Source organism: Gigantopelta aegis, chromosome 4, assembly GCF_016097555.1.
Source record: "Gigantopelta aegis isolate Gae_Host chromosome 4, Gae_host_genome, whole genome shotgun sequence".
Lineage (NCBI taxonomy): Eukaryota > Metazoa > Mollusca > Gastropoda > Neomphalida > Peltospiridae > Gigantopelta > Gigantopelta aegis.
This window is the reverse complement of record NC_054702.1, coordinates 86,002,502-86,022,438: the sequence shown is the minus strand read 5'-3', so window position 1 is coordinate 86,022,438 and position 19,937 is coordinate 86,002,502. Positions and strand designations below refer to the sequence as shown.

General features: G+C 33.9%; 1 protein-coding gene across 1 annotated transcript; it reads left to right on the top strand.

Annotated features, from left to right (window-relative positions):
* The first annotated feature begins 679 nt into the window (after positions 1–679).
* LOC121372334 (BRO1 domain-containing protein BROX-like) lies at positions 680–15,345 on the top strand. The gene is made up of 11 exons (XM_041498633.1): positions 680–788; positions 6,950–7,153; positions 8,175–8,270; positions 8,845–8,917; positions 9,613–9,718; positions 10,257–10,346; positions 10,821–10,906; positions 11,846–11,927; positions 13,129–13,279; positions 13,650–13,809; positions 14,612–15,345. The coding sequence occupies exons 1-11, from the start codon at positions 688–690 to the stop codon at positions 14,708–14,710; spliced, it is 1,248 nt and encodes a 415-aa protein (XP_041354567.1). The 5' UTR covers positions 680–687; the 3' UTR covers positions 14,711–15,345.
* Positions 15,346–19,937: the final 4,592 nt, after the last annotated feature.

Here is a 19,937-nt window from a genome sequence, read left to right as displayed (position 1 = left end):
GGTTTATAAATGCCTTTTGTTTTTCTGCCTGGAGACGACCTGGCCTCTATTACTGAACAATGATTTCTTTTGTACTGTCATCCCACTTATTTCAAGCTAGGTACGGCCCGGGTTGTCTATTGATGTCATAGGCCTATATAAAACGTTCTAATAAACTCTTAAACAAGGGGAACATCTTTATTTTATTATATATTTTTTATTATTATTATTTTTTAAATATATTTATTAAATTATGTTTTATAATAATAATAATTATTATTATTTTACTTGTTTTATATTTTTTGTGTTAAAAAAAGGCTTTTTCGTAAAAACAGAACTATGCAACTGCAAACCACATACACACATGTAAACGTGCGCACACGCATGCACGCACGCACGCACGCACGCACGCTCGCACACACATACACACACAAACACTATCTATCTTACCTCACCCCTATCTCTCTCCCTTAGATAATGTATATGATGGCATTTGATGTACCAGTCGTTGAGAACTTGTAGGGGCGGGGGAGGTGGCAGATGAGTCCATCGATAGCGATTGATCCTGCGGCCCATTGCAGCTCGGTCTAAATATTAGGGGTGAGAGACCAGACAAAACGAAATCGGCCGAAGTATCCCGAATTACAAAATAAATTGATAGTTATCTCCCCTTAACTACTTATTTCCGGATTCAGAAAAATAATAACAATGGCTTACTGGTTTCACAGAAATCCTCTAAAAGCAACTGCTCCCAAAACGTTTGAGCTCCATGGTGTGTCAACAAGTGATCAGACGAGGAAAATATTCAGGTGAAATTCCATTGATGTAGATATGGACACAGCGTTAGCATTAAACTTAATAATTTGCATTATATAATTAGTGACTTGTCAGGTGAAGTTGAATCATCAATTTGTTTATTAAACTTAAAGGCGCATTATCATCGTGACAATTCTCGGAACCGGCGTGACGTCACACGGCCTAGTTACCGATCATCTGGGTCTTTGGGGGTGAAGCAAAGCCTTAGTGATTACTGTTTTACGAATTATAGTCACTTCGGTCCTAAGTCATATTGTACCATCCGTTTCGTATGGGATCCGGCTAAAACGGAACCACTACCAAAACGGAACCGATTGTGGCTATAACGGCACCTCACTGTATTGGCTAAAACGGAACCACACATAATAGAGAGAGAGAGAGAGAAAAATGAAAAATCATGACTTAGGTTTATTGCCGAACAAAGCCGGTCAAAATCGTATTATTCAACATGTGAAACCGTGGATTGTGCTACAATAGGAATTAACACTTACTAAATCTTTTGAGTTGTTATTACTGTAGACTGTTGATTATCAAGCATTTAAGTTACTAGAATTACACCTGTATTGCTAATTGTTAATCCCCATCACCGATTCCGTCTAGCCGGAGTGTCGCAGACAAAACATCAAAGCTCACGATGTTCACTGCACAGCCTTGCCGGGCTTGCTTGGTTAAGTACACAACAATCGATTGCTTGTTTTGTAAATAAATAAACATCATTTTACTTTATTACGTCTGACTTCCTTCATGAGATCTGTTAGTTGTTGCTGTGTTTAAAAAGGTAATAGAGTAAATTAGTGCCTTCAGTACAACTGTTATTTTTAGCTTGAGCATGTGCTAAGATGATGCTTGACGTCACTAATCGAGGCCCTTACTATGTAGCCCAAAAATAACAACACTCATGTATATAAACAATTTCATTTATTTAATTCACATAAAAATGAACTATGAGCAATCATGTTATAATAGCATATATTGTTTTTTCATTGGGCATGCGAGATAAATAGGTTTTGATTTCGGTGCCGTTTTAGCCATGGATTTTGGTGCCGTTTTAGCCAACGCAGGTTCCGTTTTGTCCACAGATTTTGGTACCGTTTTAGCCAACACGGGTTCCGTTTTGTCCAATTTGGTTCCGTTTTAGCCTGGGGCCATTTTTGGCACGGTTCCGTTTTCGCTATAACCCTTTCGTACCATGTTGCCTGGTCATTTCGTACCCTAGTCATTTCGTACCTTGGTCATTTCGTACCATTGCAAAAAGTCATTTCGTACCCAAGTCATTTCGTACCCTAGTCATTTCGTACCCTTGTGAAAAGTCATTTCGTACCCCCGTCATTTCCATACCCTAGTCATTTCATTCCAGTATATAGAAAATGAAATGACTATAGCATAAAAGCAGTGGGTTTTGTTTTGAAACTTTATTTTGACAGTTTGAAAACTATAACACGTTACTGTGCAGCATATCGTTATTGATACCCATAATACCTGTCAACTGTTATTTCCATTTTACCTGACAAGAGCCGTATATGGTATTTACTACTAACTGCCAACTTCGATTTTGTGTGAAATGGCTCCAGATAATTAGTCAAAAACAACAAAACAATATAATGGACCAACAAAATATTATTTATTTATTAGGTCTTCTTTTCAAACTTGCTTATTTGCATCTTATTTGTTTAAGAAATAAACAATAACAGTCATTAAAACATTATCTACCTTACTGATTGCCAAATTAGCCAATTGCTAATGTTTATACAAAGTGGCACTAATTTTTAGTCTTTTGCTGATAAAATATCCCTTAAATAACCACAAATTTGTAATTTACTGTTATTTTGTAAAAGACATTACCGGAGTGATTGTTATAAATTGTTATACCATGGTACGATATCACTTTCAGTTATGGTACGAAATAACCAAGGTACGAAATGACTAGGGTACGAAATGACTTTTTGCAATGGTACGAGAAATGACCAAGGTACGAAATGACTTTTTGCAATGGTATGAAATGACCAAGGTACGAAATGACCACGGTACGAAATGACCAAATTAGGTATGAAATGACTATGGTATGAAAGGACCATGGTACGAAGTGACTAGCAACCCTGTTTTACATAGAATAAAGTTTTCATATTAACCTTTTGCATGACTTACATATTGTCATTTATTTTCTGTAGCTAACACATAGTTGCAGCATGTCTTATGAGTATTATAGCAGCTTGGGTTGTCATATAAAAGAAGCGAACAACGGGAATCTGAATTAGTACAATCTATATTTTTTACCTACGTGTTTCCGTATAGCTAGTATGTCGAAGGGACCAGATTAGAGGCAGGTTGGGCAGAATATAATTTTTTGTTGATGCAATTTTCAGGTAATATTAATTATACATTTTAACAACTTTGAAATAATAAGATAATTATTAATATTATATAATAATTATGATGTGGGCTACAAAATATATAATTTGTATGTATAATAATAAAATTTGTATGCATGATTCAACATAATTATTTTTATGACATAATTAAATAATTGCAAAGTTGTTACTTTACAACTTTAAATTTACAGTATTATTATTGTCATTTTATAATATAGATGTAATGGCAACAGTGAAAATGTTCCACTGAATACATTCTTTTATTCTTTAAACCCCCCCCCCCCCCCAGTTTCATAAAATAATGAAATGATTTAGTTTTTACAGATTGTGAAATTATCTCATGATGTTGGCCTTTCTTACCAGTTGAATGCAGGCGAAAAGAGTTATATCTCTCTAACTATCCATCACTCCCCTGAGATTAGTTCAAGGAGAATAATATATAGCTCCCTTTGGCATGTGAATATTAATAATATTTTAAATTGTAGATGCAAAAAGGCAAGTCGTTTAACTTGAACAGAAACAAAATCTACAAATGTGCCACAACCAACAAATTACATTGATTCATAACAGAGTAAATTAAAAAAACACCCAGAAACATATACATGTGTGTGTGTGTGTGTGTATATATATATATATATATATATATATATATATATATATATATATATATATATATATATATATATTATACACATGTATGCGTATGTTTGTATGTATGTATCCGAGATAAAAGTATACCTTTATTGTTTAATACATTATAAATTTGGGCTATTGCTCGTCCGCAGGTACAATATCTGGAGTGGGGTAGGGGCAAAATCTTTTTATATAAAGTAGAAGAAAACCTATATTTTCGTACTGCAGGCCTACTACAGACATTTGCGCACACAAAAATTTTTAATAAAGTTTTAAAAAGAACTTTTACAATAAATTATTGTGTGTGTAATTTAACTGCATATACTTTTATTTTAAAAAATAAAATAAAATAAATAAATAGATGTAGCAGCCGAAGATGGCAAAATTAATACAAGTATAGAGATTAAATGAAAAATGAAGACCACACAAATTTTGATGATAAAAAGAGTACACTCTTTATTCAAGAACTGGATGCATTTGGGTTTGTTTTTGTTTTGTATTTTCATGGAAGTAGATGGAATTGTGTATTTTATTTACAGTATAATGTGGAAATATTATCATTGCACATGCTTTATCCATTTTGGTTGCTATTAACGTCGGTTATTGTCGACAAGCAACAACATTAAACTCAACGTAGTCGCATTCTGTGTGGGAAGCCATGGCGTTGCATCAGGTTTGTCACGTTTTAGTGCCTCTACCCAGAAGCGTCGTCTGGCCTCTTCTTTTCAAATTTTTTAAAATGATATCTTTTTTAACACCAAGTTATGGTTTATGCAGCCAACTGCACAACATGTAGGCATCTTGGCCGTTAACTGTTGTAAATGATCGACTGAAGTTGACTAAATTCACTATCAAACCATACGTAACTAAGGAGAAGCTTCACCGCGTCACGTGATAAACAATGGCGGATAGGGCCAAAGTACCTGTATGTTCAGTTCCGAGAATATGTAAGGGACTCCGGTTTCATGGCGGTTTAAAGAGTTTCATATTGTTAATTACGGTTGTGGTTTAAACAATATTTATTCCCAATTATAATGCTGGTTGGTGACTGGCCAACAGGCAAAATGCACCTGGCTAGCTCTGGGTGAGCAAAACATTTCGCCAAATTGCCTATTAAACGTTAAATATTGCAGAAATCAACAGTTATTTTCTTTAAAAAATGTCAATTATTGCATGAAATTATTTGGAAAGAGTTTGACCCATACACTCTATATCAAAGGCTCTAAAGACTAACCCTAACCCTATACTTAAAACTACCCTAACCATTGAAAAGGGGCTACGGATTGAACTCATGCCAATTATTTCACCAACTTAAAATAAAATTCGCCAACTGCCATAAAATTTACTATTGGCGAATTTAGCGATTGCCAGAGCTAGCCCTGCAAAATGTCAATATCAAGGCCTCTCCCTACAATTTGAAAATGTAATTCAGGCTTACAAAAAATTATAGAGCAATGGTAAATTCCATGATTCCAAATCTTAAAGGAACATTCCTGAGTTTGCTGCATTATAAGATGTTTCTGACTAATACAATATTTCTTCGATTAAACTTACATATTAAAAACATTTTCTTGTTTAGAATATCAGTGTTGGCATTTTCAATGTGTTTCTGGTCGTCTTAATATTTGTAAGAAGCCCAAAGTGGATTCTGTTTTCAAATAATTTTGTACGTACGAAAAAATAATATTTTAGGAAATAAATTGAAATTTAACCTAGTAAAAATATTAGAACGATCAGAAACACGTCTAATATACAGCCATGGATATTTTATGCAGAAAAATATATTTGATATGTAATTATAATTGTTAAAAAAATCTTTTAGTGGATAACATCTTAAAAATTGCATCAAACTCGGGAATGTCTCTTTAACGGCATATTCCCACGGGCAAGTTTACAAATCTATTTACAACCCCAGGTCTACCGAGTATTATAAATAAAAGTAACCTAGATTACTACTGAGATGGAAGAAACGCTGGGTTATTTCTATAGTCACGTGACAACCCACGTTGGGGGGAGGGGGGGGGGGGGCTATATGCCTTTAAGAGTGGAAAACAAAATATAAAATCTCAATGATACATCTGAGATATCATAATACATGGTCAATAATTCTCCATTACTATTACCTAATACTTATATAACAAACATTATGTTTGGGTTTTGTTGATTTAAACATATTTTATTGCTTTCTAAAGAACAAATGGATTAGGCACAAGTTATACAACTTACTAGGCCTTCTCCATAATACATACATTTTACAACAGTACGGTAATATATTTTGTAATTTAAATATGAACAGAAATGTTTGGGTGTTGTTACCTACACACAATTATAACAAATGTTGCTCTTGGCCTTCCATATGTTTCATGTCCACATAGTACCTATGGAAAATTCAGGCATTTAAGTCAATATACTAGTACAAGCAAGTAGTTGTGTGGACACCCAGCTACTATAGACACAGTTGTGTCGAGGACTTTCAGAATCATCAAAGTCCCTAACTTTGTTAGGCTGCAAATTATATTTGGTCTGTTTTCTTGTGCATGGTTTGTGCAAACAACATCCAATTTGTTGTCATCGGCTTGTCATTCATTTGCGAGGCTTTTCTTCACACACAGTTCTAATTGTTGGTAGCCAAATTAGCCAATGGCTAATTTTTACAAAAAATCTTAATAAAATTTGCAAGTGGCTAAAAGTTTGGCTGAGCCATTTTCCATCTCATACAGTGTTTGTACTTTACAACAGTGATGGGGTGGGATGTAGCTTAGTATTAGAGCACTCATCTACAGTGTGATGGGTAGCAGGATTGAAGATCTTTAATGGGAACGTCCATATAAAACAACCCTTGTTGTGTTATTGGTAGTAGTGGCAGCAGGTTTCCTTTCTTTCTCTCTATAGCAGACAATTATTGAAATAATCATAGGTTAGGTACCATGTAACTGAAGTTAAAAACATGATGAGGTGCTGTTAAACAAAAATTCCTTTCCAGGGAACATTTTGTTCAGTATCATGTCGTGATTTTGCTACACAAGTTTTAGAGATTGCCAGACAATTTTAAAATATTAAACAGTAGTTTCTAATCAATTTTCAATTCACTAGAATTGTCGCTAATCAACATTTTTAAATTAAATGTTTTCTGCTTTCCTTTCTTTTACCAGTGACTTGCGTTTGTTTCGCAATCAGCTGCTAGATCTTTTGACAGATCCGAACCATGAGCGTCCTGTTGTTGACAAGACTAGCAGTGAATACTTCGGATTACTCCAAGGACTGTTCCAGCCAATTGATCCAGACGAGCCAGAGAACAAACTGAGGAAAGTTTTAGGTTTTAAATGGACCAACACTCTTCTGGGAAATACACCCACGTAAGTGTTTATTTATCAGACCTCACCATAAAGCAAATTGAGGGGTATCAGTAATTGCTCTTGGGGTGGAATTTAGCTCAGTTGGTTGAGTGCTCGCCTGAGGTGCTTGTGTTGCTGGATCGAACCACCTTGGTGGATCCATTCAACTAATTGGGTTTTTTCTTGTTCCAACCAATGCACCACAACTGGTCAAAGGCTGTGGTATGTGCTTTCCTGTCTGTAGGAAAGTGCATATAAAAGATCCCTTGCTACTAATGGAAAAATGTAGCATGTTTTCTCTGTAAAACTGTCAGAGTTACCAAATGTTTGACATCCAGTTACCGATGATTAATTAATGTGCTCTAGTGTTGTCATTAAACAAACGTTTTAATTGCTCACCTAAATTAAATTCTGGGTAACCATTTGAGATACTAGTATTACATTATTAAGCATTGATATTTAATTGGTTTGTTTAAAATGTGCCTGCAAAGGGGTGCTAAAATTTATTCTCCTTGAACTATAGCCATGGAGTGATAGATATTTAAAGTGATGATAATTCACTTTTACAAATTTATGTCATCTGTTTGTGTTCCTATTAGTATACAACTGTAGATATAAGTACATGTAAATTCAATTCTCTGTAGTCACTAAATAACTATTTATGCAATTATTGTTTGCAATTGAATGAATGGATGAAGAAATTATTTTCTTTTTTCATGAAAAATATCACAATATTGTTTTTATCCAGTGGAATCATAAACTGATTTGTTCTTGGGGAAAAGATTTAGAAGAATGTGATATACCTTCTTAAAATACATTTTCTTTCCTACTTCACCTGGCCTCAAACAAATGCTTATTCCCCTAAGGATAGTAGTCTGGTCTGAACATCCCAACAGCCAATGGGATGGTCTAAACTCTTCTTCCTGTTCTGGTCACGTGACTGTAACTTCCTTCGCTGATTTGATTCGGACGCCTTTTTTCCTTGTTCCAATTTAATCTAAGCCATCAAGTTTTTTTCCATATTGTTTTATTTGTTGTTTAGGGAATGCTACGATGCAGTGTATGAGTTCATCTCCATGTTGATCAATGTTGGTTTATGGTATACAAAGCACGCAGCAAAACTTGCAGCAAAAGAAGAGTAAGTTGTTTTATTTTTAAAATTGTTAACATCTAAGTTTTGTTGTGGTTCTAATAATGGATTTATTGTTTTTAACAATTATAATTCTTCACTTTATTACTTTCTTCACAATTTATATTTTCCCATTTTTGGATTTTCGTACAGAGTATAATTCTTCAGTAAGTCCATTTTTTAAGAGACTGTAAAATTAACACATTTCCTTGGATTGGATACAAAGATCAAAATATCATTGACTTAAAGTACATTGTTAGTAGGTATCTCAAATATTCTGACATGTGGTATGCACTGCTAAACTAGTTAGTTTTAAAGACTAAGAACAATTGATAAAGATGCATTGTACAAACTGATACAATCACAATAAGCATTACAAAGTGCATTTGTTTCTTTTGTAAATAATAAAATATACTGAGATTACATATGTTTGGGGTTTTTTTTTGGGGGGGGGGGTTTTGGTGGAGGGGTATCCTTTGAAATATTAATACATGTATTTCATTTTAAGTAACTTTTTGGTTGACTCGTCTGTGGGGAGATAAAGATCACACTGATGCATGTTAATTGAATATTTTTGTTTCAGACCAGATATGGAAGAAGCTAAAGAGGTTCACAAATGCTTAAGAATAGCTGCTGGCTATTTTGCATATGTCAAGGTTAGTTTTCAGGCATTTTATTAATTTTCATCATATTATTTAGTTGCTACTATAAACCAAATTTTGTGTATTAAAATGGGTTGTACAGTTAAAAAGCAGCAGTCTCAAAGTTGTATTTTGACCCAAAATAGTTAAAACAATTTCTTGTAAAATGTAAAGATTATGCCATGAATTACATGTGTATACAAAATTTATTTATTACAATTTTACATATTTATTTTATAAAAAAGGGTGACCTATAGGTTAATACAGTATGTCACAGTTTGAATTTGAACTTCAATCGATTGAAGATTAATATTTTTTATGTATTTTATATTTTCATCAGAGATTCTCGAGAAAAAAACTGGTTATGCCGACTGGCAACACATTATAATTATGATATTCTTGAGTTAATTATACAAAGATTGTTATGTAGGATCAGTTAATTTGTAGTTATTTATAACAGATGCATGAATGTACAAATAGCGAAATATGACACTTGTAACTTGGAGAATACACCTTTAAGGTTGATCGCTTAACCACTACACCACTAGGATTGACCACTAACAAGAAGGAAAGAGGGAGAAATGTTTTATTTAATATTGCACTCAACACATTTTAATTATGGTTATATGACATTGGAAACCACCAACACAAGGCGTGTATCTAGTCCATTGTTCCACATTCCACTTACTGAACTGACTTTGTTGTTTCAGAATGAACTGTGTGGTCGACTGGAAGACAACAGTACCCCTGCCACGGACACGGATAGTCGTGTGTTAGACGCTTACATCAACCAGTGCACTGCAGAGGCTCAGGAAAGTTAGTCTTATAGCTTTGTTTACCAGGAATTTCAACCTTTGCCAAAATAGGCTTATGGGTCTTTATTAATGTGGGTGAGGGATCAGAAGAAACCTTGTCATACATATTGCATTGTATCACACCTATTCATACATATGGATATGGTTTATAAAATGTGATGGTTGTATAGCATAAATTTAATATTGGCTAATGCAATTATTTCATTAATTGCTTGTTTTAACTAATTATTAAGTATAATTGTCTATACACTGAAAAACCTCAAAACTGGACCCACTGTAAACTTGAATTCCCTCAAACTGGATGTTTTTCGTGGTCTCTTTTTAAATATCACTACAGAACGTGACCTCTCTAACCTGGGGGTGGGACATAGCCCAGTGGTAAAGAACTTGCTTGATATTCCTTTCCTTCCTTCTCTAAAATGGATACTACTTAAAAGCAGACTTTTTACATGATCCTGTGGGTATCTGTATATATTTTTTTAAATACACAATTAGCTATGTGTAACAACCATTTCATGTTGGTTGTGTTTTGTTTCTAGTCACTCTGGCTCGAGCTGTGGAAATGAAGCACTCCAACAATTTGATAGCAGCGCTGGCATGTGAGACAGGACAGATGTACCAGAGGGCAGGTACAAAGAATTTGACGTTCTAATGAACTGTATGGTTGAATTATATTTCTAAATCTTTTACTTATATAATGTTATGAGGTGTCCTTTCCTTTCAAAGAAAAACATGTAGTAATATGTTTTAAATTATGGCTGTTTCGTAGCTAATGTATGGTTATTATGAACCTTTGTCTAGATTGCCAGATAGAAGCATGGGATTATTTACGTGGTGTATGCTCTTTCCTGCTAATTGGACAGCACATACCACAACCTTTGACATACCACTCATGGGACACTGGTTGTGATGCAAAAAGAAAGTCCCAACAGGTTTAATATTTTTCTATTTGAACATGTGTCTTTGCTAGTGAATTTATTTTCAACTTTTATTTTATTCTAATGCACACAATGTCATTGATTTGTTGGACCACAGAGTTCACACACAATAGAATATTGTTTATTACTAGACTGATATCTGGTATGTTGTCTGTAATGTTTCAGATGACTCGCTATCTAGTTTGGATGTGAAGATTGTTGGCAAATGGAGGAAATATTTCCAGTTAAAATCCAACTTTTACACTGCATATGTAAGTCTATGACAGAATATTTTACTTCATTTTATCTAGGAATTAGTAATATGAGTTTATAGTATTTTTGTAATATGGGAGTTACATTTCTATACATGCTATGTTTTCCAATAAACTCTGCTTTTTCACAAACAAGTGCTAAATTAATAAAACTTTTGTCTTAGTCACATCTTTTACTATATTTAAAATTATAAATAAACTAATTATTACTATATTTTTTTATTAAACAAAACTATAAATATATATATTTAAAAAAATCTTATTTAGTTTTAAAAAAGATTGTATTCACCAACAGGGCTTTAGTAGGGTTCGGCATGTTTTTTGTTTGTTATGAGTACAGAGGTCTTTTTAGCAGCTTAGTAATGTTATTAACAACTAGAAGAGTTCTGAGAATTCAGAAATGCATTTCAAGTTGTTTTAATCTAATTAAAGATTAACATTTTAGTGTTATTAAGGTCAGCTGTTTTAAGATCAACATGTTTGGGCACGATTATTTTAGGCATACATATTTTGGACACAATGTTTATAGCCTTGACTTTAGTGGAATCTAAAGCCTTTAACAAACAATTTCTTTTCCACATTACCTGTCCTCAAACAAGTGCACTTCTTTCCTCCCCCTCCCCTACGGCTAGTAGTCTGGCCCGATCATCCCAAAAGCCAATGGGATGGCCTAAATTCTTCTACTGTATGCTCCTAGTTCTGGTCACGTGACTATAACTTCCTTGTTTTTCCCTGAGCACATCGCACAGAGAACAGGAAGTGGTGGGGGAGGGGAGTACTCTTGTTTGAGGACAGGTAATGTATCTATAAAAAAGAAAACACTTCAAGTTTTCTCCAATCTATGGTAGTTGAGATACTTAATTAAGTTGATGTTTTGTCTACTAGTACTGTTATTAGTTTCTTTGATTGATGTGTTGCAGTATAACATTTCTACTTCAGGCTCACAGTTACAATGGCGAAGACTTGCTGAGTCGTGACAAATGCGGAGAGGCCATTCGAGGACTAAGAGAGAGTTTACAGTGTAAGTTTTCTTTTATTAACAACTGGAGCAGGATTGAGGTCCATTTGATTATTTGAAGTACCTACCAACCAACCAAACAACCAATACTCAATAGAGCTATTGCAATTTTTCCCCTCAAGTTTCAGTCACTGTTCCATAACTAGTCACAGTCATTGTGCTATTTCTCATTCCAACCAGTATGCCATAGCTGGTATTACAAAGGTGTGGTATGTACCATACTATCTGTGGGATGATGCATATAAAAGATCCCTTGCTACCAATTGAAAAATGTGGCAGGTTTCCTCTCTAAGACTATATGTCAGAATTATCAAATGCCAATAGCCGATGATTTATAAATAAAATTGCTCTAGTGGTGTTCAAGAGCACATATATTTAAAAGACACTTCTGCTAATAGAAAAGAGTAGACTGCACTAATGCAGCAGATTTCTTCTGGCATACCTTAGATCATGTGCCAAAATAACGTGTTCAATGGCTGATAACCACTGATGGTAGCATTATACTGTCATTGGTGAGGTACTTTGTAAAACTTGTCATAAACAGGGCTAGCTCTGGGTGAGCAGAACATTTCTCCAAATTGTCTATTAAACTTCAAATTGCAGAAATCGACAGTCATTTTCTAAAAAAATGTCAATTATTACATAAAATTATTTTACCATATGCAAACAAAATTTGTCAACTGTTTTCAAAATTGACAGATTTGGTGAGTTCTAGAACTAATCCTGATAACTTATTGCTCAATCTGAAAACTACATTATGTAATTTGATTTGAACGAGTACCAATGTACCAGGTACTATAATTGTGCTTAACAACCATCTCTGTAGTCATATTTTTGTCATACAGATCTGTACTCTAATATATTACAAACTGACCTTCATGTCTATTAACAAGCAACACTTTGTAAGATTTAACTTTTTTATGTTTGGTGCTTGGATTCTGTATTAAACTTATATAGTTGTAATATTCTTTGTTTTTGGCAATGATCTTCAATAAAAAAAGAAAAAAAGAAAAAGGGCCCTGTTATACAAACTAAGATCACTCCAAATGTATACGGTAAAACGGCCAAGGAATTTTTTGTCTTATGGTTAGTAAAATGATTACTTGTTCTAAAGTCAGTTTGTATGTTGATAAGATAATAGTTGATAAATACTATGTATGTAGGTATTACCATTATGTACTAAACTGTTGTATTTCTTTTGCAGTGTATGAAAAGGCACAAGTGTTGTGTAAGGAATACGCCTCAACAAAGGGCCCAGGAACAACGGCAAGACCAGAAAATCATATTTTCTTCAGAAGACTTGGACCAGTGGTCAAAAGAACAATGGACAAGGTTGAAAGAGAAAATGGATTGATGTGAGTGAATGTAAAGCGCTCGCTGGATGCATGATTGATCTGGGATCGATCCCCATCGGTGGGCCCATTGGGCCATTTCTCGGTCAAGTCAATGCACCATAACTGGTGTGCCATCCTGTGTGTGGGGTGATTCTTATAAAAGATTCCTTGTATCTAATTGAAAAATGTAGTGGATTTCCTCTCTAAAACTATATATTTCAAAATGACCAAATGTTTTACATCCAATGGCCGATGATTACTAAATCAATGTGCTCCAGTGGTGTCATTAAACAAAATAAACTTTAAACTTTGACTCTGTATAGTATTAGTATGACCAACTGTATCTCACATCTGATAGTATATCCTTTCTGATATTCTTTATCTCTCACAGATACCACCAGAAGGTTGCATTTGATGCTCCACTGTTAGAGATGAAGGCAACGTATGGCCTGGTGAGCCCTGAGGAGTTCCAGCCACCTTCACTTAACCCACTGTGGACTGTGGAGAACTACAAAAAGTTTGATACGACAAGAGCCCCCAAACCAGTGAAGGTATTTATTTAATTATTTGGGCTGTTTAAACTTGATTTTCATGCTTATATCCAATTGAGGTTCAAACACACAGTTCTAGGCATACAATTGTGCTAGCACTCGACTGATGTGCAGTCAGTTTAGGATCACTCCCTGTCGGTGGGCTCATAAGGCTACTTCTCATTCTAGCCAGTGCACCATGACTGGTATATCAAAGACTGGTATGTGCTATCCTGTCTGCAGGATGGTGCATATAAAAGATCCTTTTCAGCTAATGAAAACATTTTGCAGGTTTCCTTTCTAAGACTATATGTAAAAATTACCAAATGTTTGACATCCAAGAGCCGATGAATAACAAATCAATGTGCTCTAGGGGTGTCATTAAGCAACATAAACTTTAAAACTCAGCTATGTGAGTTGTGTGTCCAGGACTGGGGTTAGTTGTTAATGATTAGCAAGAGAGAAGTTGATGTAGTGATCTGCTTACTGACCCAATAAAAACCTGTGATAGAAGCTATTCTTGGGATGTAAAACTTATTAGAAGACATCTGTCAGGTATTATCTGTAAACATCTTCCATCCCAAATGATCTGTTAATATAAATAACTTTTAAAACATATCATTGTTCATTATTGTTTACTTGAAATTAAAACTTTAAATAAACCTCTTATTAGGCCAAGTTCTGTGTGATATGAATTTCTCAATTTCTCGTAATTTCTCCCATGTCACTGCCAAGGAAGTTTATAAAATCTATTTCATTTATATTATTATTAAATTCTGTTTTAAGATATGATATTTAATTAAGATAATATTTTTTGCTACAGAAAGGAGAGAAGAGTGAAACTCTACCGGAAGTAAAAGAGAAGGAAATTCCGATGTCCGACAAAGACCCAAAGACATTAAGTGGCTGTGTATTGTCGTAAAGACAACATTTAACATTTTGTAAATAACTGTACTGTATATGTTGTGAACTCTGTATGTTGTTGCTATATTTGGTTTTAGTTGTAACAACAGAATACTGCTAAATTGTATTTAAGCTTTTGTGTACAGTAATCTTATGAGAAAAAAGTGTGACTTCTTAAGAAGATAATTGTATTTTATCAGGACTGTATCCCACTTGTACATTTGTACACTGCATTCTGTAAAATTCAGACATTTAGTGTAACACTTGAAATTTGTTTAACATTCTCAACTGTAGTTAATGAGTGTGTTATCTTTGAAGCATAGTCTACACTTAGCAGTTTAGCAGTTATTTTGACTCAAGTCATTCGTCTTGTCATATTTCCATTAACACACTGAACTTGTACTAGATACTTTTTATCATCACTGTGCATGTGTATTCTCCTTTGGATAAGGAATATCCCTATTAATTTTGATGTTACGGTGAATGTCACTTATGTATAGTTTTCTACATAATCCTTCAGCTTTTACTAGATTAATTCAACAAAGACTTAAAACAGGTTCTCTATTAAGTTGAGAGATAAAAGGTGAAGGTCATTAGTCCATTTCATTATTAATGACAACGTGTTATGGATGTTGTCATAAAAATACAATGTGATGTGTCTCAAGGAATTTTTGAAAGGAGTTCATTTTCATATTGAACTAGTACATTTTATGACTAATATTTAATTTTTTGAAGATTAAGGAAAATAATTACCAAAAGGGCTTTTGTTTGCACTCCCTGAACCCTAACAAATGCAGTTAAAACAGTTAACAATACATGATAATATGGTTTAGTTCAAAATGCTTTACAACACTCATAAATGGTCATTTCAAATATATGTTGATAACTTTAAGTAAATCCATACAATAGACCTCTTTTACATTCCACTGCGCATGTGCCCGTTGCGGGGTAACTTGAGGACGCAAACCGCAAACTCACGCGAGATCTCGCAAATATAGACCTGTGGACAAGTTGGGGGGCATGGGATATGGGCTGAAATAATATTAATGTGTGCGTGCGTGTATATATGCAGATATTTATTGTATTTAACAGGATTTAAATATTTATAAAGCGTTATACAGACAAATACATTCAGGATTCTTGTCGGGATTTCTTTTCACCAAGTTATTTAAAATTTTGTTCGGTATTTGGAATAAAATTAAATGATACATATAAAATTTGAGCTATGGTATATAAAACATTACAATTAAGCCCGTAGGAACGATATCTGGAGTTGGAGGAGGGAAGGGGGCACAATCTGTAGAGGAGGTGGGGGTCAAAAGCCATATTTTAAACCAGGTTTATAAAAGGGGGGCTATAGTCCCTCCGACTTCTCGGTTGCTACTGACCTTAGAATGGTCAGAAATGTAACAGTATTGCATAAATAGCTATTTAAATTCGAAGCAAGATTATTTAACCTAAGAAAGATGTAAGTTTTATTTATAACAAATTAGACTAGCCGACAGCTTGATAATATAGCTACAAACTCAGGATGGTCTCTTTATTATAAACTCATGAGGGTTTATTATGCGCAGTCATAAGGTACTTCGTTTGAATGTTTGAAGCAAACATATTAAGTACCATGTTAGGCCCGTAGCCAGGGCAGGGGAGGATCGGGGAGATCGGATGATCTCTCCACGCAGGATTGAGGGTTCCGCTCAAATGAAAAAAAAAAAAATTTACATCTAAAAGTCCTTGTCCCCAAATGACCAGGATAACGTAGCAAGAACGTCTGTCTGAGGTTCCATTTGCTGAAGGTTCGATCCTCCTCAGTGGGCCAGTTTGATTATTTCCCATCCCAACCAATGACCCATCAAAGGACGTCGTGTATGCTATCCTGTTTGTATGAGAAGTATGCCATGTATCATTTATTATAAATACATTGGTACGACTAAAAACAAACGGTTTCTTGTTGTGGCTCTGTGACCAGGCCATTTTACATGCATACCACAACTTAATGCAACTTCTTAATGTATATTTCGCACTAAAGTTTGTGTATTATTCTCGAGTGTAACCGGCATCATCTCATTGTTTGGCAAGGGGTTTTCATATATATATATTATATATACATACATATTTCTGGGGTTCTATGGCTCCGAGCCTTTGGCACTCGCGTTTGATGAGTTCTGTTTACATGAAATTTCGATCCCCCCCCCCCCACTAATCATGTTGGCTATGGGCCTGAAGTTATATACAATATTCATAAGTTAGACCAAACATCAAATTAGGATCGTATTGGGTTGCATGGGTTTACCACTCTGGAAAAGTTGCTGAACTTTATGTTATGTATAATCATGTATGTTTTAAAAACATGTGATACTTGCATACCATATCGATATATAGGACTTCTCCCTATGCTTGTAAATGCAGGGCCATAGCTAGCAGGGTTTGGGGGGGGGGGGGGGGGGGGCATTATCGAAACTTAAAGAAAATTCTCTTCTTAACTGTTTAAGGAGTTTTAGACTATTAACTACTCAGTTCCCCCCCCCCCCCCCCCCCCCAAACAAAAAATCCTAGCTACAGCCATGAAATGTATATCAAAGTACTGATGGTATCGCTAACGATCTCAACCAAAGTTCTCAGGTACAAAATACAAAATAGTAACCAAACACTATTGTACATACAGATATATGTTTACTTCAAACTGATCTTCATGTAAAGAAGAAGATGTCATCTTCTAAATTCTTCAAAACAAACAACACAAACAGCGTGTCAACTTTTACTTCCGCGTTTACATGTGATGTCAAACTTTGAGCTGCATTTAATCGGTTTCTGGCATGCTAAGTTGTAGTTTTTCACATGTGACGGCTCATATATGTTTTAAAACTTTGTAAATATCATATTATTTCAAGTTGTATGTATCTGATATAAATGATAGTGAAAATAAAATAAAATAATAAATAAGATAAGTAAATAAGTAAATAAATACATAAATAAATAAATAATTTGTGGATAGACATATAACATTGATTAGTAGTTGTACGACTGTCTTTTTTTTTTTAATGAAACGATAAGGGGAAAATGGAGCTGTGATAAATGTCTATGTTAGTTAGGGGTTTTGTTGGGGTTTTTAGGGGGAAGTTGAGGCATAGTTTATTAAATTTTAAATACTGATACATTTGGAGAATTAAACCACTGGAAATCCACGTGAATATTTAACTATAATTCTAATTTATTAAAAGTAGCAAACACATTCCACTAAAGTTAATTTTATTGTATGAATCTTTTAATTTTGCGTTGTTAAAATACCCTCGACAGGCAGCTCCAGAGACTTCGTCTAAGTTAATGTTTCACTACTTTTGGTCTTAAGCCATTCGGATGTAAACTTTAGTAGACCATTTTTCGCAGCCATTTTACCATCTTATACGAAATATGTACGTTAGTCGGTAGAGATTCACAGCTCCTACGAAACTACTCAAGATGCTCATGACAACTGTCGATCATGCCCCCCAATTTGTAAATAGCCTCGATACCATCCAATTCGGTAAGGGACGGTACTCTTCGCGCACATACGCAGTGGGAATGTGAAAGAGGTCTATTAAAAAGTTTACAATCACAAACTGTCTTGCACTAGTGTTCTAATGTAAAAAAAAAAAAAAATTGTTATGAGAATGTGATGATAAAGATTTTGATTAATCAAGTTTATGAGCATTGCTTGCTTTACCTACTTGACAAAGTTTCAAGATAAAGTATCACTAAGTACAGTATACAGAGTTACGTTCCTTGAGTTGCATGGTCATGCTACACTAATTATATACAAGTTTATTGTTTATGTATTGTTTGTACGAATATTCATTCGTATATTCATTGCTACACTAATTATTTCCAGTTTATGTTTACTCTCTATTCAAAGGTCAACAATGGAATATTTAGTTCATATACAACTGGTACATAGTATTGTATTAATATTAATATTTATTTTTGGAATAAAGAAATACGTTTATAAATGTATCATTTCAACTTATTTTTGTGCATATAAATATATCATAATAACTTTTTAATTATTTTGCATAAAAAAGGTTGAAATAAAATAAACCACAATTTATCCCCTACTTCATTATTATTTAATAGTTTTTCATATCGCAATTTTTTTTTACATCTAAACAGTTGTTTCCCCAAAGCACAACAAATTTAGTCAATTGATAATATGTCATCAATTGATTGATATTCACTGACAACTGATCAAATATGTTATCTAATTCACGACAATACATGATAAGAATATGTTATAATAATTTTCTGATTGAAATCTGTCTCATTCTGAAGTTTAAATTGTTTTACTAGTCTTTATTATAATCCTCATCACTATTAAACCTATTTATCATATATGTAACCCCCCCCCCCCCAAAAAAAAAAAGAAGTAATAAACTAGTAGCATTTTTTAGTACAGTAATTAGTTTTTAGACATCTGTAATAAACATGAAATGTCTATTTAAAATTGTTTCTAAAAGTGAATGGTTTTAAAACAAGGATTTTCCTTTGAATAATCCTAGTGTTCATTAGTATAATGTACATAATAGTAATATGAATAGAAGCAGCAGGTTGAAATAGTTCCCACTTGCCATATTGGCAAGTGCTTTGAATGAATATCAAATTTTTTAAGTTAGTACATTACTGTTGTAAAATATCTGCCTAGCAAATATTTTTTTCTTTAAAATGTTTAGTCTCTTTGTGCACATTTCTAGTTTCACATTAAATTCTGTTGTATATATGCATTTTAAACGTTACTACATGTATATTAGACAAGCAGGTGATGCTATTTAAAAATACAAGCCATATTTCATGAAAAGAAATCACATAAACATACATTTAAATGGAAATATAATGTCATTTACTACATTTTTACTTAATATGAATGTATCTATTACAGAACTGCTTTTACATACTGTTTGAACAGTGTAGCTGCTAGTATGTTAGCACAAAGCCATTCATCCTGTGTCTAATGTGATATTAGACATCTGGTAATAAATTGAAAGGAATCCTATTGTTTGAAAGTTTTGTGCTACTGCCAATTCACCAATTCACTCGTGCAAAATAAACGGTATTACCTTGTGTTCTCTAAGTATTCTCTAAATATGTTCTAGATTGAGAGGTGTTATGGAATGTGTGTTAAACATTATTGGCAGTGTGCTCTTAGTTCAGACTAATTCTCCCTAGCAATATTTAAACAACCTGCAAATTATGCGAGTGGTTCATTTGTTCACTGT